The following is a 24,867-nucleotide window of genomic DNA, read 5'->3' on the forward strand; positions in this document are numbered from 1 at the left end:
ATCTTGGTAGGATTGGTACTGTTTCTTCCCACAAAAATAATCAACTCCCCTTTTCTTTTTTAATCTAGCCAGTTTGTTGGTTTTATTAATCTTTCAAAGAATTAGATTTTCGTTTTATTGAGTTTATTGTTTTTCTGTTTTATGTTGCATTAAGGTCTATTCTTATCTATTATTCCCATTCTTCTTACTTTTTCTTTAATTTATTCTTTTTTCTATTTTCTTAAGATGAAAGTTCTGATGATTTATTTTAAACATTTTCTTTCTCATATGAGCATTTAAAACTATAAAATCTTCTAAGAAGAGCCTTTGCTTAGAAGTACTTTTTAACATCTCTGAATTTGGAATGCATCTCACACTCATTACCATCTTACAGCTGTCATCATTTTTTCTTTCTTACTGGTACACACAGTAATATGCATCTTACATTCACTGTTGTCTGAAACCCAATAAAATGTAGTATTCCACAGTTCTTTTGAATTTTGCTTAGCTAATAATTACTTAGTTAAGATCCTGACATAATGATGCTTGTGAGTCCTAGCTGTCCTGTACTTGCCATCGTTTATGCTTTGTTTATAGCATGACTATCATTTTTCATAGCATGACTGCTTTTATCTTTTCATACATTATGCTCAAAATCGAGGTTTCCTTGAGAGCCTGCCTAAGATCCGCCAAAGTATCTAGTAGAATCCTCTGCATACAGGGTACACAGTGATTGGAGATTTTAAAAAAAGATGATAAAGACTTAATTGCAGAGTATAGACCTGAAAATGGCCCCCACACTGAAGCCCTCTGAGCCCATAATTAATGTGTACATTGAAAATTGCAAGTACATATATGTTGTTGGGTATGTCCTACTTTCAGTGAACTAGCAGTGCCCAATGACACACTTTTCTATTTAAAACAGATTCGTTTTTAATTCATCTTAGATCTTTTCCTGTCAGTTGCTGTATTTTTGGTTCAAGTTGTTTCCTATTTTGAACTAAATATGTAAATATTTATACTGTATACACCCCTCTATTGTCTGTTTTCTTATTTATCTTATCCAGTACAAGTTTCTTTTAGATACTTTTTCTCTGGATTTTTATTTTCCTTAACTGAATTTAGTAGAGTGTAAAATTATTTCTTTTAATCTCCTTAGCTCCTTAAAGCCCCGTGGTTTTCCCATGCTTCGAAGAGCCCCTGGCAAGGCGCTATTTCACCCTAGTGTTCTGTAAGACTTTGATCCTTACACAGTTTTCCCTGCTCCTCCAGGTCTAGCATTTCAGCAGATGAAAGTTTATTGCTTTTTTGTTTGTTTTTCCCATTACAGAGGAGTTACACTACTTACCAGTTTAAGTCAGGCAATGACTTTGAACCTAACCCCGAGGGAAAAAGTGACTCTCCTGTACTGTGCTGCCCATGGTACTACTATGAAGAACCCAGGGGTCCATTCTCACAGTGGGAAGAGCTTACCTATCAGCAAGCCTGCCTTCTTCCCTGCTCAGAAAGCCCAGCTTCCCATGGACACTGCTCCTTGGTATAGGAAGTCAGTGTTCGTGTTTATCAATTAGAACACTTTTGGCCTGGATTGCTAGAATACTCAACTGAAAGTAACTTAAACAATTAGGATTTATTTCTCTCATTGAATGAGAATTCTAAAGTTAGACAGTACTAGGGACTTCCCTGGTGGTCCAGTGGTTAGGACTTTGCCTTCCAAAATGCAGGGGGTGTGGGTTCTATGTCTGGTCAGGAAGCTGAGATCCCACATGCCTCATGGCCAAAATCCAAAACATAAAACAGAAGCGATATGGTAACAAATTCAATAAAGACTTTAATAATGGTCCACATCAAAAAAAAAAAAATCATTAAAATTAGGCAGTACTAGAGTTGGTGGAGTTCTCCAGTGATGTTAGGGTTGTGGCTTTGCCCTTAGAATTTCAGCGTGGCTGCAACTGTCTAAGCATCACGCCCCCATACAGCATCCATCCCAGAGCCACTTTCCCTGGGGTTTTGTGTGTGTGCCCCTGTATCTCACCTCTCATCAGAGGAAGAACTTTTCTATTTACCTCCTCATACATCTCATTGTCTGTGCACTTCCTCATATATCTCATTGTGCAGGATTGTGTTATTTTATAAACTGGAGCTGAACACAAGCCTGAGGAAGCAATTATTCAGAATATTCACATTCAGTCAAGGGAGGTAGGCCCTGATACCAAGGAAGGAAAGGGTGGACAATGGTTGTTGGGCAGACAGTCAATAGTATCTGCAAGTGTGTGTATGTATCATATGTGAGTAACAGAGAAATCGAGACTGCCTGTTTTTTTGGATAAAGGTTGTTGTTCCAGTATGAAGTTGTACGTGGACTCATAGAGAACTTTGGGTGACTTGCCATGGTGGAGGATGATAATGGCATTTGGGCTAAAATTGCCGTTGCTTCCTATGACACAATTAGAACTTAATATTTTGTTGTAGTTTCTTGAAATCTTGGTTTTGTGATTTCAGGTTGAGTCCAGAAATCTTCCTGAAACGTCCGGTGGTTGAAGGAAATCGTTGGAGGTTGGACTGCATTCTTAAGCGAAAAGCAGTATGTACTTTACTAACATGCTGATATAATTTTTTTTAATGTTTATTGCCTCTGAAATGCCTTTTTTTAAAGCCCTTCATATACACTTATAACATTTTTATTTAGAATTTGACAAAAAATAGAATACTTACTATTTTCAAGTTTATTTTGTTATTTTTTTTTCCCATTACTGTTGAAACATAGCTATTTTCACCTAATTCACAGCATGAATTATACTAGCAGCTCTATTCTTTTTGTTTCATAATCAGTTATGGGCAGTTAATTTTATAAGCAAAAATTGTAATGACATTTCATCGTTGAATAATAAATGATAAAATGAAGCATAGCATTTTATTTTTTTCATTATTTGTCATTTGAGGAAAAGACAAAGTCATCTGAGAATAATTTCAGTCAGATGGGGTCAAGCTGATGTTGAAGAATATCAAAGGAATGTCATAAAAACCCACTGGTTCCAGTTTGGAAACAGTTTATGGTAAATTGACGCTATAAATTCTGGGAGAGCATTGAATGTGCTCTTTTTGTTTTAAAAAGTAAATAACTGAAGCAGTGTAGGCTCACCAATGACTACTTTGCATTCATATTTCTAATGAATTTTTGGGCTTCCCCAGTGGCTCAGCAATAAAGAATCTGCCTACAATGCATGAGACTTGGGTTCAATCTCTGGGTTGGAAAGATCCCCTGGAGAAGGAAATGGCAGCCTGCTCCCATATTTTTTGCCTGGGAAATTCTATGGACAGAGGAACCTTGTAGGCTACAGTCCATGGGGTCATGAAAGACTTGGACACGAGTTAGTGACTAAAACAACAGAAAACAATAGCAATTAATCTCTTTATGTGGTTGACCCTCAAGTTAAATTAAGTTGAATTAGGATAGATCTAAATTTGTTATTAATCATGTCCAAATTAGGGAGTGCTAGCCTTTTTGGAGAAGGCAATGGCACCTCACTCCAGTACTCTTGCCTGGAAAATCCCATGGACAGAGGAGCCTGGTAGGCTCTAGTCCATGGCATCGCTAAGAGTCGGGCACGACTGAGCGACTTCACTTTCACTTTTCACTTTCATGCATTGGAGGAGGAAATGGCAACCCACTCCAGCGTTCTTGCCTGGAGAATCCCAGGGACAGAGGAGCCTAGTGGGCTGCCGTCTATGGGGTCTCACAGAGTCAGATATGACTGAAGCGACTTAGCAGCAGCAGCAGCCTTTTTATTGGGCTTCCCTGATGGCTCAGTGGTTAAAGAATTCGCCTACCTATACAGGAGACATGGGTTCAATCCCTGGGTCAGGAAGATCCCCTGGAGAAGGAAATGGCAACCTACTCCAGTATTCTTGCCTGGATAATCTCTTGGACAGAGGAGCCTGCCGGGCTACAGTCCATGGGGTCACAAAGAGTCAGACTTGACCAGCAGCAAAGCCTTTTTACTATTATTTCAAACTGTCTTAATTTTTTAAATTCTATAATTAAACATTCAAGCAGAATTTGCAGATCCTAAGTAATTGAAGTCACCACTTTCTATTTCTCACAGCCACCACTCATTTCTTTTTTCCCATCCTCTACATTCCCGTACCCCTTTCCCCACTCACCTTTCCCTCTTCTTTCAATGTCTTTTCCCCATGCATTTAGTTTAGGATATCCAGGGGTAGGTATAAGCACTCCTCACTGCTGATGTTAAAGGCAAAAGAAGTTGATTTTCTTTATTTCCGACACATGTTCTGCCAAAGCATCATTTTCTAGGCTAGTCTGTCTGTTATCTCAATAGACTTCCATTCACAAAATTGGAAATTCTAGTCTCACATGTATTCTTTGCATATTCATTAAATAATCCAGCATACAGATACTGAGTGTATCCTCTGCATCTGGTCCTATGCTAATAACTAAGGATGTCATATGTGTGACTAGGACCCCATCCCTGCCCCTGGGAGGGCTTGCTGAAGGACTCGCATCTTGGGCTCAGTCCTAGCCTTACCAAACATCTTTCTACATATTGAATGGGCTATAATTTTCTCCATGGTTCTCTCTGTGAAACAGCACCTTTCCCATTTCTCCTCCAGAAATAAACTCCAGAAATTCCAGTCTAATACATTTTCCCAGCTTTGCCCTTCCAGTCATCAATCATACCAGTAAATCTTTTCTTCACATGCTTATCAAATGCTTTACTCTTTTAGGTTTCAACTGACATGTTTCTGTTGAATGCCTCCTACGTTAGGGCACTGGCTAATCATATGGGCATGTACAAAAATGAAAGACACGATTCTTGACCTGAAGGAGCTTAAAGATCTATATAGAAGTCAGCTGGGTACAGAGACAGTGCCAAGATTCAAAGCAGGAGGGAGAGCACTGGGTAGGTCTGGTGTGGAAGCCCCTCACAGCATGAGGGGTTTAGAGCATTTAAGATGGGCCGAACATTTTAACAGAAGAGATTTCTAGGTATAGGAACGGTGATGAGGAAACATTCTGGAGGCAGGAATTCTAAGTCCTTGTCAATCACAGTGAGGTGACAAGGTTGATGACATACGAGTGTTAGCGTATGTAGGATGGGGCATCAAGCTGAAAAAGCAGCTTGGATGGGGAGGCTTTGGAACCAAGCCAGTGGTTTGAACTTCATGGAAAAACAGTGGGGAACTATTGTTGGGGGGTGTGATGGACAAAGGGTGATCTGATCAAAATGGTGTGTTGGTAGGGTGGATGTGGTAGAGGAAGGAAGTGAGAAGAACCCGGTGTCAGAGAGCTACATTTTAGATCATGTGACTATGAGGCACCTGCAGGACACCTAAGTATACTCCAGAAAGCTAGTAATTTTTTCCAGAGTGAGGTTCAGGAGGAAGATCCTGCAAGTCTGGTCCTCCACTCCATGTTGGCTGGTGGGTGTTTGTTTACTCTGCTCAGCGTACCTGTCCAGGTCCCTTCTCTACCACTGTCATGATTTCTCTTTGCTTTTATGGCCCATGAACCCTGTGAGGTATCAGGTGAATACCATGGCCAAATAAATATTACTGACTGATAATGGTGCTTTGTTTCAATTTTATCCGCTTTTTTGAAACTTGTAATTTTTAAATTACATGTAATGATTTTTTAAATCTCCTAAGGAAAGAGTAATACTATTAAATATTAATTTCTCAGTGGTACATTTAATAGAATTTCTCTTCCCTAATCCAGCTACACCATATTATTAAATTTTTAACACTCAGATCATTCCAAATTGACATTTCATATGCTCATAAACACTGCTTTACATACATAATTTAGTTTCTGAAAGCCACTAGCTTCACAGAGTACTGGGTTGAAATAGCATTTATTCTTGCATTAATGGATCCCAGAGGTCCATAAGGTTGAATGAAATGAATTCTTTTTTTCCTTCTATCTGATTGTGCAGCTCTTTGGGGAGAAATTTAGCATCTCTACCTTATAGCCAACAATAGGCAAACATCTCTTTTAATGGTTGTTTCTGAGGGGAAAAATACAGTATTTTGTTTCTCTGGTAGTAACCAAGTTGATATTTTCCTGTTTCTTTGGTCTTCTGTTATGCCCTGTCATCATTTAAAATAATCTAAACCGATGTTGAGAGACAGACTGTTCACAACTCAAAGCAGCATCCCAGGGTTTGTACAGTTCTGAATTTATTGTACTAAGAGGTAAGATAAATTGCATCATGCTTATGGTAACTGCATCCCTGTATCCAGTTTGTATATTTTAACCATAGAAATACGTGATATTTCTGATGAGAACTGTACCAGAAGATTCTTCAAGTGCAGCAATCTGGAGAACTATAGAACCTTAGTTCTCAGCGGGGATTTTGTCATCAAGTTAGTTTCTTTCTGTCCTGGACCACAGAGCACATTCTAAAGTTGAAATCAGGGACCAAACGCAGGGAAGGATGTCCAGGTTCATCAAATGAGATGAATAATCACATCACTGAACAGAAAAATCAAAGAGAATCTTATCAAAATAGTGGGCTAGAAGGGTGAAATAGGGAAGGAGGGAAGGGATCTTTAACCTTAAGGACTGTGCTTTAAACAAAATTGTCTTGGAAAGAAAAAAAAAGGCTTATGAGCACTTGTGCTGTTACCTACCAGTGCTGCTTGCATTTCAGTGGTGAGGATATGATTCCTTTTTATCCTTTACTTTTCATTTTCTTAAAATATTACAAACCATCCATCCCTGCCGTGCTGCTCCCCAGGGAAGTCCTTGACAGGTGATAAAATTAGTGATTATTCTGGGGGATGTGTTAGCTAAGCTGTCTTTAGGCAGTGAACCAACTTTACTATATTTAGAAAATATTTTGACCACTGTGCTTTGAACAATCAGAGAAAAAGCTGGCTCAGAAACAAAGTCTCTTGATTTCAACTATAAACATTTTTTATTTTTCATTTTCTTCATATGCATTTGTATGTGTAAAGCACCTAAAAGTTCATACTGTTTATAGTATGTTATCTGTTCTACTTGATTAAAAATGAATTAGAAAAGAGGTTAGAATTTTATCTTTCTAAAGTCAGGTGTCATAAAGTTTACTGTGTGGAATCCTTGGGTTAGCTGACTTCAGCAAAGATGAGAAACATAATATAGAAATGTAAGAAACACAGTCAAGTCCAGGGCCATCTGTTTTCCCACTTACCCTATTAACACTTTTCTTCTGAGCAAAGGGTAATTTCCCCTAGAGTCACTAAAAGGCTTTGGTAAAACATCAGATTCTTCAAAAGTGTTTTTTTTTTAATTACAGAATTAACATCAGTCCTTTTGTTTCTGATTTGGCTTCCACTGTGTGCAAATATTCCCATATTTTGTATTAGTCTGCACTATTGCTGCTGCTGCTGCTTAGTCGCTTCAGTCGTGTCCAACTCTGTGCGACCCCATAGACGGCAGCCCACCAAGCTTCCCCGTCCCTGGGATTCTCCAGGCAAGAACGCTGGAGTGGCTTGCCACCTCCCTCTCCAACGCATGAAAGTAAAAAGTGAAAGTAAAGTCGCTGAGTCCTGTCTGACTCTTAGCAACCCCATGGACTGCAGCCTACCAGGCTCCTCCTTCCATGGGATTTTCCAGGCAAGAGTACTGGAGTGGGCTGCCATTGCCTTCTCCAGTCTGCACTATTAGGACCCAACAAATGCCTTCATTCCCAGGGGATATATTTTGCTTTGCCCTTTATAGTTGAGCGTTTATGATAATTTGTAATGCCTTGACCAAAAGAAGAGGAATTTATTTCCTTATTATCACAAGAATATTGTCACTAATCAACTGTTTATTGTAGGTGTGGTGTAAGTAAACAACTGTAAACCAAACTACATAAAAATGAACTTTTTATATTTAATTACTTCCTTATTAGTCATTTCTATTTAAGCTAAGATGACTTAAAAGCCTGTATCCTCTTTTTCGTGGCGCTTTGGAGGCTGTCGGCCGCTTCAGAATGAAGCTGAACATCTCTTTCCCGGCCACTGGCTGCCAGAAGCTCATTGAAGTGGACGATGAACGAAAACTTCATAACCTTCTACGAGAAGCGTATGGCCACAGAAGTTGCTGCTGACGCTCTGGGTGAAGAATGGAAGGGTCATGTGGTCTGAATCAGTGGCGGGAACGATAAGCAGGGTTTCCCCATGAAGCAGGGTGTCTTGACCCATGGCCGAGTTCGCCTGCTACTGAGTAAGGGGCATTCCTGTTACAGACCAAGGAGGAATGGAGAGAGCGCAAATCTGTACGGGGTTGCATTGTGGATGCCAATCTGAGTGTTCTCAATTTGGTCATCGTGCAAAAAGGGGAGAAGGATATTCCTGGACTCACTGATACTACAGTGCCTCGTCGCCTGGGTCCCGAAAGAGCTAGCAGAATCCGCAAACTTTTCAATCTCTCTAAAGAAGATGATGTCTGCCAATATGTTGTGCGAAAGCCCCTAAACAAAGATGGTAAGAAACCTAGGACTAAAGCACCCAAGATTCAGCGTCTCGTGACTCCACGAGTTCTGCAACACAAACGCCGGCGTATTGCTCTGAAGAAACAGCGTACTAAGAAAAATAAAGACGAGGCTGCAGAGTATGCTAAACTTTTGGCCAAGAGAATGAAGGAGGCCAAAGAAAAACGGCAGGAACAGATTGCCAAGAGACGGAGGCTGTCCTGAGAGCTTCTACTTCCAAGTCTGAGTCCAGTCAAAAATGAGATGTTCTAAGAGTAACAAATATATAAAATCAGACATCAAAAAACAAACAAAAAAGTCTGTATCCTATTTCCTATAGGTTAATTTATTTCAATGAGAAAAGACACAATAAAGAAGAAAATGTCAGGTATTAGTAGATGGAAGATAATATCAATACTATAATCCATTAGTGCCAGCATCTCTATTATTTAAAAAATCCATTCGTTATGCAGATAAATGGAAAATTATAAGATTCACTCCAGTTCCTAATTTGCAACTACTGTCCTTCATGAGTAATAATCTCATAAGCCTAAGAAGTAAAATTTCATCCATTTTAAAACAAATGAACCATGATGAGAGATGTCGGCTGTAATGTTCTTTAATTTAGATTGAAATTGGGGGTTTTAAACTTTATATTTCATCGGTCAGTGGGAGGCTATTTTTTAAACTGTTATTCATTGCTGAATCCTAAAATATTTAAATAGAAAAGTAAATCTGAAGAGTAGAAGAGAAAAATAAAATAATGTTCTAGTTTTCATTTAGAGCATTCACTGACCAGATCATTGGAAATTAATCTGTTCACTTCCTGCCTTGAATGAAATAATCCTTTCACTTCCTTATTTCTTTACTCAAGTCTGTACTTTCATACTTGATTACAATAATAGTTTCATAATGTAATAAATGATAAGCAAGTTCCAAAAGCCAGTTGTTAACCAGAGAAATAAAATGACATATGTATTTTAATCCTGTTTTTTTCAGAGCAAGAATGGGTCTTCTGCTAGTACTCAGATTTCCTTAATGCAGTCCAGAATGTAAATCAGGTGTATCCCTTCAGAAATATGACACTTTTCAGATATTACTAACACCAAGTAAGACAAAGTTAGTATCTTGAAGTGATGTGTTATTCTAAAGGATTTTAGGGGCTAAAATATGCTCCTTAGTATTGGCAGAGCAACACTAGGGAATTGTAAACATGTTTTGTTTACTCCAAGGTTTTATATCTTGCAGACTAAAAATGTTAACTCTTATGTTTTTTTCACATTTTTGTAACATTGCAAAAATGTCCAGTTGTTACAAATTTGATGTGTTCAATCCAGTAAGTCTTCTTAAATTTGTGACTCGAATGTCCATTATTAACAATGCCTAATTACCATGGATTAAGAATTGATGCTTTTGAACTGTGGTGCTGGAGAAGACTCTTGCTAGTCCCTTGGACTACAAGGAGATCCAACCAGTCCATCCTAAAGGAGACCAGTGCTGGGTGTTCATTGAAAGGACTGATGCTGAGACTGAAACTCCAGTACTTTGGCCACCTCATGCGAAGAGTTGACTCACTGGAAAAGACCCTGATGCTGGGAGGGATTGGGGGCAGGAGGAGAAGGGGACGACAGAGGATCAGATGGCTGGATGGCATCACTGACTTGATGCACATGAGTTTAGATGAACTCCGGGAGTTGGTGATGGACAGGGAGGCCTGGCATGCTGCGGTTCATGGGGTCGCAAAGAGTCAGACACAACTGAGCAACTGAAATGAACTGAACTGAACTGAACTGATATTTAAACTATAACAAAATTATTACTTATCACTATAGTTTATTAGATACACCGGCATCTCTAATAGTCTAGAAAAGATTATGGAAAACTTCTTGCCTTTAAATCTGTAGGATATTAAATATCTATGTGTAGCTACAGTATCCTGTATATGGTTTCAGAAATCCAGAATGGTTTCAGAGCTGCTGGGTATATAAAATGCAAATTCTGTGTTGCAAACTACACAGCAATACTGAGGATGCAAACCTAAAAAGTAAAAAAATGATCTAAGAAATGAGGATAAACAATATAGAGTTTCCTGGAGGAGCTGTATGTTAATGGGGGAATCATATAAGAGGACAAGGAGAGGGGAGAACATTCACGTGTCAAGCAAAATTAACCATAAGCTAAGACCTTGTCACTACCCAGAACTAAGAGAGAAAAACAATGGTACTTTTCTATACTACCAGCTGTTGGACATTCTTTCTGATGGTTAATATTAATGATAACTATTATTTGTATAGCATATTAAAGTTTGTGAGTAACTTTTGATTCAGTATGACCTTCACAATGGCTTTGTCTATTTTTCTTTAGGTCCAAGGTCTAGGGACAGATCAATGTTAATTTGTGGGCTGCTGCTAAAACTCAGGGGTTTTTGATTGTTAGAGAAGCTGACTTCTGAAGAAGTCATTTCAGTGGTGAAATAGGCCTTAATGATTTAATTATGGGTGAAGAGTGTGAACCAACACATTCATTTGTGAAGACTGAGAAATGTTTTTCCACTGACATAATTTTTAGTAAAGAAAAAATCTATGAAAATATCCCCCAAAACATTTAAGGCATGTTTAGCAGATTTTATCATCAGAGTTTTAAAACACACTGTTATTTCAACTCATTGTGGTATGATAAAAACAAAAAGAAGACCCTAATTCTGTAACAATGAATCAGATCAAAACTTTCCTCTAATGTCAAGTGTTTGGAGGTGTTCAAAGGTGTAACACTATCAGACATTTTTAGTATTTAAAGTTGCAGTTTCAACATTCTGGTTGTAATTAGTCAAATATTGACTCAGTATGCATAGAATGGAAAGGAGGTAGCTTTTTATTTTTTATATTTGTGTCTTAATCTACACATACATTTCAGCTCCTTCTGTGGCAGTTTTCATTAAATATTGTATTATACTTGTTTATAGAAGAAATTTTTAGAAAATACAATGCCCAGAAAGGAAGAAGAAAAAGAAAATCATATCATACTTCCAGAAATTCTTATTTTTCCCTGTGTTTTTTTCTTGTGACAGCAACAGGGGGTAAGAATCTTCATTATGCTCTACAAAGAGGTGGAACTTGCCCTTGGGATCAATAGTGAATACAGCAAGAGGACTCTGATGCGTCTACACCCCAACATAAAGGTATTTGGGTCATCTTGCGTAAAAAATGTTTCTTCCTTATTATTCTACAGTTTTCAGATATGTTTTGCTTTGAGCAGTGGCCATCTTTGGGATTCCCTCATGTATTTTGAGTAAATAGTACTATGAACTTTATGGGCTTCCCAGGTGGCGTTAGTGGTAAAGAATCCACCTGCCAATGCAGGAGATGCAAGAGACATGGGTTCAATCCCTGGGTCAGGAAGATCTCCTCGAGTAGGAAATGTCAACCCACTCCATTATTCTTGCCTGGAAAATTCCATGGACAGAGGAGCCTGGTGGGCTATAGTCCGTGGGGCTGCAAAGAGTCAGACATGACTGAGCACACATACTTTCTTATATTTCTGATTTTGATGGGATCATCAGAGTTCTCATTTCTGCTTCTTTTACCCTGATCATTTAGCCAAGAACATTATTCCTAGAGTTGTTTTAATATTCAAGAGCCTTATCAAGTATCCATACTCTTCATTAAGGTTATCCTGAAACCTCTTAGATGTGAGCTCCCTGGGGTGTCCCTTGAATACTGATAGACACAAAAAGAGCTCCTTTAGGATTTAAAGTGCTTTCCTTAAAAGCTCTTAGTAGAAAGTACTCCTAATGTGAATAAACATGATAAACAATTTGAAAAAAGCCATTTGATATTTTGCCAAGGACCTGAAGCCTATCAGTAAATATTGCCCAGTTATTGAGATATTTCAAGACAGTAATAAATCTCCAGTAGGCTTAAAGTATATAATGATTGTACATTTTTCTTGATTAAAAGAAGATAGTCCATGTAAATAATAACCAAAAAAAGGCAGAAATGACTATACTCATATGGGTCAAAATAGACTTTAAATCAAAAAATTTTACAGTAGAGAAAGAAGGATATTATATATTAATAAAAGTTTCAGTGCAGCAACAAAATATAAGCATTTACATTTTATAAATATAAGCATTACCTAATAATGACTATCAAAATATATTATGTAAACATGGACAAAATCAAAGGATGAAATAAACAGTTCTATAATAGTTGGACACTTTACTATCACACTCTCACTAATGAATTAGCATATACATGTAATAGAATATTATTCAGTCTTAAAAAGTGAGGAAATTCTGACATATCTTAAATCATGTGGATGAACCTTGAAGACATTATTCTAAGTGAAATAAGCCAGTCATAAAAAGATAGATTCCTTTTACATGAGGTACCTAGAGTAGTCAAATTCACAGAGACAGAAAGTAGATGGTAGTTGCCAGAGTTTTAGGGGAAGAGGGAATGAGGCTTTATCGTCTAATGAGTATAGAGTTTCAGTTTTGCAGAATGAAAAGTTCTGGAGATGGTTGTATAATATGAATATGCTTAATACCACTGCACTGTACACATAAAAAATATTAAAACCATAAATTTCATATTATGTGTATTTCACCACAATAAAAAAATGTTGTTAAACAGTAAAATTGTCTTCAAAGTTTTTGGTATGTTTCTACTTAAAGACATACAAAAATAGGTCAGTCTGGGATCATTTAGAGAGAATTCTACTTGAAAGCAGGAGGTTAATAACTTCTCAAAGTACCTTTAAAATCAAGAGCTGCCAAAACATCTATATCCCTATATCATATACTTACTACTTCAACTCAATGACTGCTAAAATATCAATACACTTAGTAAAAGTTTTGTCAGAGATAGATGCTGGTTCAAAAGTTTTAGTGTTTTTTAAGTAATACCACATACAATGTAATCCTTTGGTGGGGGGGAGGGAATCTGCTATCCCACTGAGCTGACTTTTATTGAAATATGTGGCCAAATTTCAAGCTGAATGGTAGCTCCCCACAAGTGTGGGGGGTCCAGAATGGGCAGGGGAGTCTCAAAAAGTAACCAGGGATCTTCCTTTGCTAAATACTGAGGATAAAATTAGAAGTTTGGGGATTCTCTTCGATGTATAGATAGCACATTTTAGTATTTGGATTGTAGGAAATGCTCTTCGAGGGTGTAAACAGACCTGTTTTATTATAGTATGAAAGGCATTTTAGAAAGCATACTACATGTGTGGGTTTTTTCCTCTCAAGGTGATGAGGCACCCGGATCACGTGTCGTCCAGCGTATACCTGTGGGCTCATCATGAGAAACTCGTCATCATCGACCAGTCGGTGGCCTTTGTGGGTGGGATTGACCTGGCTTATGGGAGGTGGGATGACAACGAACACAGACTCACGGATGTGGGCAGCGTGAAGCGCGTCGTCGGGGGACCATCCCTGGGTTCCCTCACAGTTAGTAGATTTCATCTTTATGGAACTGCATAAAAGGGACACAGTTTGTATAAGTGTGTATTAAAAGCATGATTGGTTGGCTGATGGGTTGAATGAAAGGAGGCATGTTCCTGGATAGTTAAGTTGAGTCCAACATAGACCTGGTTTCAGATACCACCTACGGAGTCTGTTAGTCTCAGTTTCTGCTCTTGTAAGAAAACTAAATAGATTCGATAAAACATTTGCTATCTCATAGTCAGTTCCTTGGGTTTCCATTTAAATTAAAGATTTAATTCCTATTCGGGGAAAAAAGTTCATAAAAATGTGCAGCACAATTGGACTTCAAATAAGCAGCCTTATTACAAGTCGCTGCCAAGATTTTTGAAATTTTTCCTTCTTACAGACATATGAAAATAGGATAAGTCAGTCTGGAGACATTTAGAAAATTCTGTTTGAAAGCAGAACGTTAATAACTCCTCAACGTACCTTTCAAATCAAGAACTGCCAAAATCTCTGTACACCTATATTCGTGTACTTATTATTTCAACTCAGATGGTTGCCAAAATATCAATACACTTATTAAAAATTTGATGGCCTCCATCTTATTTTTCTGCTGTATATGTTGGTGACTTTTCTGGGAAAATAGAGATTTAGTGGAAAGGTAATGGGGAAAATAATTGACAGAAAAATCATCGCTTACTTAATGTTTATCGGAGGAAGTTCAGTAGCTCAACAGTGAATATAACTCATGTAATTATATCTGATACTGAAAGGTTAATTGGCATAAAATTGCAAGAATTTGATGCAGTGAAAGAGGAACTGTAATGGACTTCCTGGTGTCCCTTTGAAAGTCTTTAAACAGCTCACAAGAATCCCCCCACTGCCCTGCAGGTGACCTCATGCACATCATTGTGTGTCTTTTAGGGAGCCAGCAACACGTGTAAACTTTAAACTGGAATTAAAAGACCACATTGCAACATATATTATGCAGTTTCTTTTCATTTCTCTTTTTTTTTTTAATAATTTTCTCAGGCTGAAACAACAGAGTCTATGGAATCCTTATGCCTCAGAGATAAAAATGAATCTGATAAAGATCTGCCCATCCTGAACTCTCCTGATGATGCAAATTCAAAACCGAAAGGAAAAAAGCCCAGCAAGTTCTCCAAATTCAGTCTCTACAGGCAGCTGCACAGACACCATCTGCACGACACAGACAGCATCAGCAGCATTGACAGCGCCTCCAGTAAGTCATTGTCTGCCCTGGAGTTTATCCCGATGACTCTATTCCTTCATAGCCAGACACGGGACGCCTGTTAGCAGAACCATTATACCTATAATGGAGTAAAGCAAGCAATGCTTAAAAGTCATTATATCATCCTCTTCAGTCTCATACCATTTTGGGGCTCTGTTTGACTCATTATAGAGGAGATTTATTGTTTTATTCACATCAGTACTCATAACATGCACAATTCATGCTTCTAATGGTCACAGAATGGCTAAGCATTTCTAAACTAATGCCAAATTATGAAGGAAAAGTCTTGGGTGTACTTTATAATTTTGTCATAGCAGAGATTGCATATCTCTTCTTGTCCAGAAATACATCAAGCTTTTGTCCTCAAACATCAGATTTTCTACATCTTGTACATTTACTATTCTTTTCAGATTTGTCTTTAAAACTCTAGTTTCTGTAGCACACAATTTGTGACTGATTTTACAGCCTTGCCTACTTTTAAAAATGATTGAACCTGCTTTCCAGTTTAGAAAACTTCATATATGTGTGTATATATTTATATATATATATATCTTTGTAAAAAAAGAACTCTCAACTTTCTCCAGGTTATTGTAATCACTGTAGGAGTCGTCAGAATTTAATTCATGGTTTAAAGCCCCACTTGAAACTCTTTCGCTCTTCCAGTGAGTCTGAGCAGGGGCTTACTAGACCTAACATTGGTAAGTGATGTTTGAAGTGCCAGATCTCCATAGGCTTCAGCTTTTGCTGCATGAGCAGAGTGACTGTATTTCTGGATTGCCTCTCTGTTCTCACAGTTTTTACCCTGCACGTATTATTAGAAATGATGATCTGATAAGCTTTTGTAAGAACGAGGTACTTGAATAAATTAATCAGGGCCTAAAATGTGGTGGGAATGAAGAGGGATTTGGCAACAGATCAGATATAGGACAAATAATGGGCATCCCAGGTGGCTCTAGTGGTAAAGAACCCGCCTGCCAATGCAGAAGACATAGGAGATTCGGGTTTGATCCTTGGGTTGGGAAGATCCCCTAGAGGAGAGTCTGGGAACCCACTCAAGTATTCTTGCCTGGAGAATCCCATGGACAGAGAGGTCTGGCAGGCTACAGTCCATGGGGTCGCAAAGAACTGGACACCACTGAAGCAACTTAGTATGCATACACACAATCATCATAGTAAATAGCAACCACAGTAAAATGTAAGCTAGCTTTTATCATGTGCAGACTCTGCCCCTCACTGCCTGGAACACTTGTGGAGCTTGGTTATAATAGAGTTATCTTCTTTTTACAAATGAAGGTTTAGAGATGATAAATGACGTGCCCAGTGAAATTCCATTTTCTCAGCCTCCTAGAAGTCATGAATCAGATTTGTGATTTAGCAGAAATGCAGATGACCGAAGCAGGACCTTTTGGCTAAATCCTCAAGGCCACAGTTCTATGTACTGTTTAGGAGATGACTGAGATGGAGCCCAGAAAGCAGGGCTGGATGTGAGTCACTTGTGGCTATTAGGAGCTGCTGCTGCTGCTGCTGCTGCTAAGTCGCTTCAGTCGTACAGTCCAACTCTGTACAACCCCAAAGACGGCAGCCCACCAGGCTCCCCCATCCCTGGGATTCTCCAGGCAAGAACACTGAAGTGGGTTGCCATTTCCTTCTCCAATGCATGAAAATGAAAAGTGAAAGTGAAGTTGCTCAGTCGTATCCAACTCTTAGCGACCCCATGTACTACAGCCCACCAGGCTCCTCCGTCCATGGGATTTTCTAGGCAAGAGTACTGGAGTGGGGTGCCATTGCCTTCTCCGGTTAGGGGCTAATGACCCTGAACACTAAGCTGGACCTTGGGCAGTGGTTCCAGCATTCTTTAGCCTGGGGACCCAGCAATTTTTAAAGTGATTGACTATTTATAGTGAACTAAAGCACCAATATAACTGTTAAATTCATTTGCATTCATGATACCATTAAAATATGGAGATACCATTAAAATATGGAGAAGGGTATATATGGGGAGACATTTTGTCTATTTAGCATACAGCTAGCCCTCGATGCTTTTGTGGATTCAGGGAGAGCTCACAGTAACTCCTGTGCTCTGTAGAGTGGCAGAGCCCTGAGACAGGGCACTGGGAAGTCCAGAGAGCCAGGTCAGGGGTGAATGCAGGGGCAGACTTTAAAGATAAGGGTTACAAATAGTCCAGATATTGCTTTGTAATTCCAGCATATGGCTTTGCTGTGTTAGGACTGAAGTTAAGATGGGGCAATGAGGGGACTGAATGTTAGTATTGCTGACAACAGGATTGGAGGCAAGTGGAAAGGAAGATGCAAGCTGAGTGCAGAATATATTAAGTAATTCAGGCTGGTAATAGACTGAGGGGGTGATTCCCATAGTCATGAGCTGGGGACAGCAATATGGTTGTTTTTAGGTGTTGATGGAAATCCTCTCTTAAATAAACTGGATACACATCCAGTGCAGTGTTTTTTGTTTGTTTGTTTGAGAGAGAGAGAGGGGGAAAGAAAAGTAAACACTGTAAATATCCAAGAGAAGATGGAGGATGGTTCTAGAACATAATGAGCAATCCATTCCCTTGATGGAATTGCACAATCATTAAAAATTGTAAGTGCAGTACAAAACTAAATGTGTATGACTCATTTGTTCATTAAATAAGTACTTACTGAACTCCTGTAGTAAGTCAGTCATTGTTCTGGGTACTAGAGATGGGATGAACAACACAAATGAAACTCAGTTATCTAGTTGGAAAGTGAGGATGGGAATTGTAAATAGAAATAGACCATCAAACACTGTGTCAGATGGTATGAATTATCACGCAGAATAATAGAGCAGGGGAAGAGAGAAAGGGCAGAGGGAAGGAGTGACTATTTTATATGAGGAGGGAGTCAGAGAATGCTTTTCCACTGAAATGAGTTTTCGACAAAGATCCAAAAGGAGAGAAGAAGTAGGATTGGGGAGGGAGACCAGCCAGTGTAGACCGTGAGAAAGGATGGGATAGGTGACTTCCAGGCATGGCTGAAGTTGGGAGGGCTGGGGATAATGATAGCAGCAAAGTTGGACAGGGTTGAGTAGTAGGTTATAGAATTTTGCCTTATACTTTGAGTAGAAAAAGGAAGTCATCAGCTGGTCCTGAGCAAAAGCCAGACAAGATCCGACGAACATTTTTTACAAGCTTATTCTTCAGAGCAGACAGGGGTGGCAGATCGTGACCAGGCAGGTACTGAATCCAGCCTGAAGTAGAGGTGACGGCACGGGCTGATGCACTGGGATGTGGGGGACCGAGAGGACTCTTGCCATTAACTATGTTAAGTTACCAATTTAGCTTTTTAATATGAAAAAAAGTTCACTTACTTAAAAACCAAAGCCAAAGGATAGTTGAATTCTGGAGCAGTGCTTTACCGAGTCTGTTCCTTAAATCCTGGTGTTTCTTAGGGAGCTTTGAGGATACTACTGAAGACCCGGGCCCCTTCTACCTTTATTGCTACCTGCTTCAACCAGAAGAATCCCACTTACATTGTTTTATATATTGGACTGCCACGTGAATTTGTTTTTGGGGAAAAAAAGTAAGGTTCAACTATTAATGGAAAAGGAAGTTTAAAGAGCACAGCTCTACATTTAAATCATGTAATGACTTAAACTTTCTTGTCTTAATTCTGGGACTAGAAACCCAAATTAAGCATAGAGTGACTCTTCATCATATCATAAGTTTGAAACTGAATGTTTGCTTGAGTTTATAGCTTCCTTTCCTGAAAGTATGAACTGGGTTAGCTTCTCTGCAATGTTTCACTTGAATGCAAAAGGCCGCACTGAATGGGGTTCCGAGTGAACCTTACTGGTGATGTGTAGAAATCAGTAGAGTGTGCATACAAGATCATTGGATGTTCTAAGTAGGAAAAAGTGGAGTAAAATCAGCTCATCTTAAATGTGATTAGTAACTATGATAGATTTCTATAGTATATACTTTAATCCAATCAGTCGGCCATCCTCAAGATTTTTTTTCCCTCTCAAAATTATGTTGCAAGAGGGAGAATGTCAAACACATTGTTTCCTTCATACAGTCATTTTAAAAGGGTTGAATTTTATTCTTTTTATATTCAGTAATTGTTTGCTGATGATCTCCTGTTAAGCATGATTTAATAGATGGCTAATGGGGAAGATAATGCTTGTCATTTAGCTGATGCAAGTGTTTCACTCAGATATTTAATCATAAGGGAGAATGAATAGGAAGTTAAGTCATTTCTCATCTCCATTCTCAGGGATGCAATGGAGTGGGTAACATTGTGTAACACTTATTTTTTTCTCTTAAAGAGTTTATTGTCTATTAAATAGTAGAGAAGTGTTGGGATTAAATATTTTACTAACTCAGTGCCTTAGTGATTCAGCAGGGGGAAATATCCTACTGGCAAGATCTGGTTCTGCTTAACCTTAATATTTCATTGGTTCTGAGGAGGACCCTGATTAATTTGCACTGGTGTAGGCCATGACCAAAACCAAATTTGAATTATGAGCAGACTGAATTCAATTAGCACCAAGATCATTTTCTGAGATTATGAATTTACTTTGTTTTTCTTGTCAAAACAGATTATTAGATGAAAGTTAATTTTTAAACAAGTACATGTGTATATATATAAACATTTAGCCCAAAGTTTCTTAACTGATGAAAACAAATTTTATATATACTTTTTAATTTTACTTTGGAATTGACCTTCCATTTATCTTCTCTTTATTCCCTTTTTTAAGTGTTTTTTTTTTTTTAATAAAGTGCCATGCTTGCTATAAAGAGCCTACAGGTGAGCAAATAGCCCTATCAGTACCTTGGCCTTTCAGTTTCAGAGAAAAGGAAAATAAATCACTGGGAGAAATAAATAGAATTCTAATTTTTAATATTATATAGTTTTGTTCATTGTTAGCACTTCAAGACATTTTTCTTTGGAGATTAATTATTCAGTTTGAGATAAAATACTAACAGAGTATTCCTTCCCTGGTGGCTCAGAGGTTAAAGCGTCTGCCTGCAATGCAGGAGACCTGGTTTGATCCCTGGGTCAGGAAGATCCCCTGGAGAAGGAAATGGCAGCCCACTCCAGTATTCTTGCCCAGGAAATCCCATGGACGGAGGAGCCTGGTGGGCTACAGTCCACCGGGTCGCAAAGAGTCGGACACAACTGAGCAACTTCACTCAAAATTTTCACTCTGCAATTATTATTGATTGCCTACTGAATGCCAGGAGCTACACCAGGCACTGAGGGGATGCACTCCTCACCCCTGAGTTTATAGCTGAGTGAGTGGCGGACAGGGAGGGGCAGATGAGTCACAGAGTCAGGGGCCCTGGGTTGTGCAACTATGAATGGTTCCACAGCCTCTCCCTGCTGGGATATGGGGAGTGTCTCTAGGACAGGTGACAGCTAATGTGGCTCTTGAAGGATGATGAGGAGGTCAGACCAAGAGGGTGGGAAGAACATTCCAGGCTGAAGGAATCATGTGCTAGCTGCATGACAGACAAGGCCTGTCACAATCAGTGAGAACGGTGGTGTGCCTGGGGCCTGGGTTGTGTGGGGAAAATGAGGACAAGAAAGAGAGATTGGCAGCAGTTTAAGAACTGTCTCTGCACACTAAACCCTGAGGATTTGACCCTCTGTAGGCAGGTCATCCTAGAAGGCTTTTAAATAAGAATCTGCATTTTTGGAAGGACACATCTGGGACAGTATGGTGGTAGGGGGACCAGTCTGCTATTTACTATGGCTTCTGTATGTGGTACCATTTATTCATTCAACAAACGTTTTGCATCCAGTGTCTGATGGTTAAGCGTCTCTTTTGTGCCAAGCGCTGCATTTTGTGATTTGTAGTTCTGCTAATTCCCTGCTTGTCTGTCTTTGTGATTGGCATATCCCATAAATGTACAAACTATTTAAGTCAATGTATTTACTGAACTGAAAATGTTCCTGACAAAGCTTTTGTGAAGTACTGCAGTAGATGCTGCTTTTGCGCCTATGTGATCATAAGCTTCTATTGTTATATTTTATGGATTCCATTTATAATTGTAGAAATATAGGATATTAGAGCCCAAAAGATCTTAGATGATAGCTGGGCCAAATTCTTCCTTTTGTACATAAAGGATCTCTGACCCCAAAGGATAAAGCTCAGTATCACTTAGCTAGTCAGTTCCAGGGCTAGAACACCACTTTTGCATTTTGAAATGCAAAAGACAAGAATTACACATTAGATGTGCACCATATTGGTTGAGCAAAAAGAAGAACATGACTTCTTTATGGCCTTGGCATTTCATGTTCCTCCAGCAGACCTGGCTTTACCCCTCTCACCCAGCAAGTTAAACCTGTGATCCATTCTGCCAGTGATCTGCTAGATGACGAGAATAAAAATATTAAATTTCTTTTTAAAATATAAATTTATTTATTTTAATTGGAGGCTAATTACTTTACAATATTGTATTGGTTTTGCCATACATCAACATGAATCCACCATGGGTGTACACGTGTTCCCCATCCTGAACGCCCCTCCCACCTCCCTCTCTGTACCATCCCTCTGGGTCATCCCAGTGCACCAGCCCTGAGCATCCTGTATCATGCATTGAACCTGGACTGGAGATTACCCTGTATGAGAGGCAGCAAAAGAGACACAGATGTATAGAACAGTCTTTTGGACTCTGTGGGAGAGGGAGTGGGGGGGGGGATTATTTGGGAGAATGGCATTGAAACATGTATAAAAATATTAAATTTCATTGTCAAATGATGAACCTGGTTATAGCCCCAACTACCCAGCCCACAGCCTCAGATGAAATGAACCCATGCTGCCCTTGTTATGAGGCTTAAGAAGAAAAGTTAGGAAGTGTTTAGGTGTTAATAAATGAGAGGTGAGCCTCCCTCCCTGGGGCCCGCCTGAACCACAGCCTTTGAGTGAGTCTTGCTGCATTTACAGACACAGCCTCCCTCCGAAGTGTACAGACACGTGTGGGAGAGCTACATGGGGAAACCCGATTCTGGCATGGAAAGGACTACTGCAATTTCGTCTTCAAAGACTGGGTTCAACTCGATAAACCTTTTGCTGGTGAGTACCATGGTCGTGGGTAGCTATGCATATTTTGTCTTTTCCTTGTTGGTATCTCAACAAGTATGCATGTGCATGATTTAATATCTTGTTTTGTTTTGTTTTGAACATTTGGTGAAATATTGGAGACCATGATTTAGTCACATACTTAAGGGTTTTTCCTTGTGAGTATAGTAAGAAAAGAAAATGAAATATAGCTTACTTGTTTGAAATCTCCAGGTTGCATATAGGCATATTTTAGGCATCGTAATCTGTAATTCTCCAGGAGATGTTTCCCTTCCTTTGATGATCTCCCTTTTTCTGTTTATCATCTTCATCTTCCAACATTAAAATAACACATTTCAGATCATCTAAGTGCTTGCACACTGAACAGGAACTAGAAATGGCAGTCCATACATAGCTTGACATTATTTCAACAGAATAGAAGAGAAAATGTAATATCACGTTTATATCTTTAGATAATTTGTACCAGCTCACAGCTGCCTTTCTCAGTGATTATCTAGTAGTGGAATGGAAACTTCATATTGGGAAAGGTGCATAGGGACTATGTTCCTCAATGTGAGATCTATGCTTCCCTTGGTTATAAAGGTATTATTCTATCCAAGTCAAGAAATATACATACGGTGGACATCACCACGTGTTTTTTTTTTTTTTTTTTTAATGTATCATAGTTGGGGTCAGAGCTAGGGTCAGATGGCTTGTGTGCCTTGTGGGCGCAGAATTTAGTGTGGATCCTTGCCTGGTGCACCTGGGCAGATTTCATTGACAGGCACTCCACCCCCCGGATGCCATGGCATGACATAGCCTCTGCAGTCCACGGGAAGGCAGCTCGCGATGCGGCCCGTCACTTCATCCAGCGCTGGAACTTCACGAAGGTACGTGGGTGGTTTTAGCATGATTCAGTCCATGTGTAGAGGGACAGGCCAGGAAGAGGAGGCGAGAAGGGGCTGATGTGGCCACAGCTGTGCCACTCTACCCACTGTTGAGTGGCCGGTTGTCAGAGCACCTGGGACTCTGGGTAAAAGAGAAAAAAAAAACAGTTCCTGAACTTTTCCTCCACAAAGAATTCAGAGGGCAGAGGAATGGTGCTAGCATCACAGACTATGGTTTAACCATTAACCTGGGACTCCCAGTTTAAGCATCTTGCCTGGGTTGATAGTCACGTGGAGGGCTGCTGAGCTACTGTAGCAGGGATGGGACCCTTGTTCAGGTGAGAGCTGCAGCTTTCAAGTCCTTGCAGTCCTGGCACTGCCCTGGATCCATGTTGGCACAGGCTTCTGAGAGGCAGTTCTGAGCAAAGTGAGCAATGTGAGAAGATGGACCTACTTCTTTCCTCCAGATTTTGTCTTCTTTCATAAGATGACTTCATTACTTATAAGAATTTGACCTAATACTCGTAAGTTAAGTGCCTGTTGTCTTGGTGTTATTAAGATTCCCTTTTATTTATTTTAAATGGTGATGAGGCATTTCTTCCCTATAGTTTGGATATAAGTTGGGAAAAAATTTAGTTTTGTTAACTTAGAGTGCCACCTTATTTTTCACTTAATTCACATTATAAACAGTTAGTGGGAGATCTTAGAAATAGTGGAAATATTTTTAACAAGAATTTAGAGGTGAATGGAGGAATAAATAAAGAGATATTATTTTTAACCTATTGGACTGGCAAAGTTAAATACACTGCAGAAACACACAATTGGATTCAGGATCTTTGATGCTCTTATACCCTACTCCTGGGAGGATAAACTGGTATAATTGCAAAAAAATTTTTAAAGTATGTAACTTTTGACTCAGAAAATCAATTTCAGGTGTTTAAGCTAAAGAAGTTATTCAGTAAGTAATGTATTTTGACATTGTATTTAGTAATTCATATAAAATGAGAAATAACTGAACTCTTCATTAATAGAAATTTATTAAATTATGATTGTTCCATGACATTTTACTATGAAGTTATTTTAAAAATGACCTATATGATTTGCTGTTATGAGATAGCGACAGCATAGTAAAAAATCAGTTTATAAAATAATCCCATTTTTGCAATTGTGTACTTCTACAGCTCTCAGTTCAGTTCAGTTCAGTCACTTAGTCATGTCCGACCCTTTGCAACCCCATGAACCGCAGCATGCCAGGCCTCCCTGTCCATCACCAACTCCCGGAGTTCACCCAAACACATGTCCACTGAGTCGGTGATGCGATCCAACCATCTCATCCTCTGTCGTCCCCACATGTCCACTGAGTCGGTGATGCGATCCAACCATCTCATCCTCTGTCGTCCCCTTCTCCTCCTGCCCTCGATCTTTCTCAGCATCAGGGTCTTTTCAAATGAGTCTACAACTCTAGATTATATTTAACTTTCCTTTAAAAATGTGAAGCAATAGCTCAATTGGTAAAGAATCTGCCTGCAATGCAGGAGACCCTGGTTTGATTCCTGGATCAGGAAGATCCCCTGGAGAAGGGAACAGCTACCCACTCTAGTATTCTAGCGTGGAGTATTCCATGGACTGTATAGTCCATGGGGTCCCAATGAGGCCGATAGGACTAAGCAACTTTCACTTTCAATGCTCACTCCAAAAGGTAAAAGAAGGAACAAAGGAGTTTTCTGCCTCTGGGAAATAGAAAACATAAATAAATAATCTGGTATCTCTTCAGCTAGAAACACCCACTGTTAATATTTACTTTTCTTTTTCAAATG

At 39.2% G+C, this 24,867-nt stretch overlaps 1 protein-coding gene and 1 pseudogene across 10 annotated transcripts in view; both read left to right on the forward strand.

Annotated features, from left to right (window-relative positions):
• PLD1 (phospholipase D1) overlaps positions 1–24,867 on the forward strand; it is a 274,854-nt gene that overhangs the window by 125,109 nt on the left and 124,878 nt on the right. For 5 of the 10 annotated variants that reach the window (XM_027541243.1, XM_027541220.1, XM_027541195.1 and 2 more), the window contains exons 12-18: positions 2,482–2,563; positions 11,506–11,616; positions 13,687–13,887; positions 14,899–15,109; positions 15,703–15,816; positions 22,050–22,178; positions 22,935–23,053. In XM_027541243.1, coding sequence (XP_027397044.1) covers positions 2,482–2,563; positions 11,506–11,616; positions 13,687–13,887; positions 14,899–15,109; positions 15,703–15,816; positions 22,050–22,178; positions 22,935–23,053 — 967 coding nt within the window. The remainder of the gene's footprint in view (positions 1–2,481; positions 2,564–11,505; positions 11,617–13,686; positions 13,888–14,898; positions 15,110–15,702; positions 15,817–22,049; positions 22,179–22,934; positions 23,054–24,867) is intronic. The other 5 variants (XM_027541253.1, XM_027541235.1, XM_027541203.1 and 2 more) reach the window with 1 other exon arrangement.
• LOC113892423 lies at positions 7,885–9,884 on the forward strand (annotated as a pseudogene).

This window comes from Bos indicus x Bos taurus, chromosome 1 (genome assembly GCF_003369695.1).
Source record: "Bos indicus x Bos taurus breed Angus x Brahman F1 hybrid chromosome 1, Bos_hybrid_MaternalHap_v2.0, whole genome shotgun sequence".
NCBI lineage: Eukaryota > Metazoa > Chordata > Mammalia > Artiodactyla > Bovidae > Bos > Bos indicus x Bos taurus.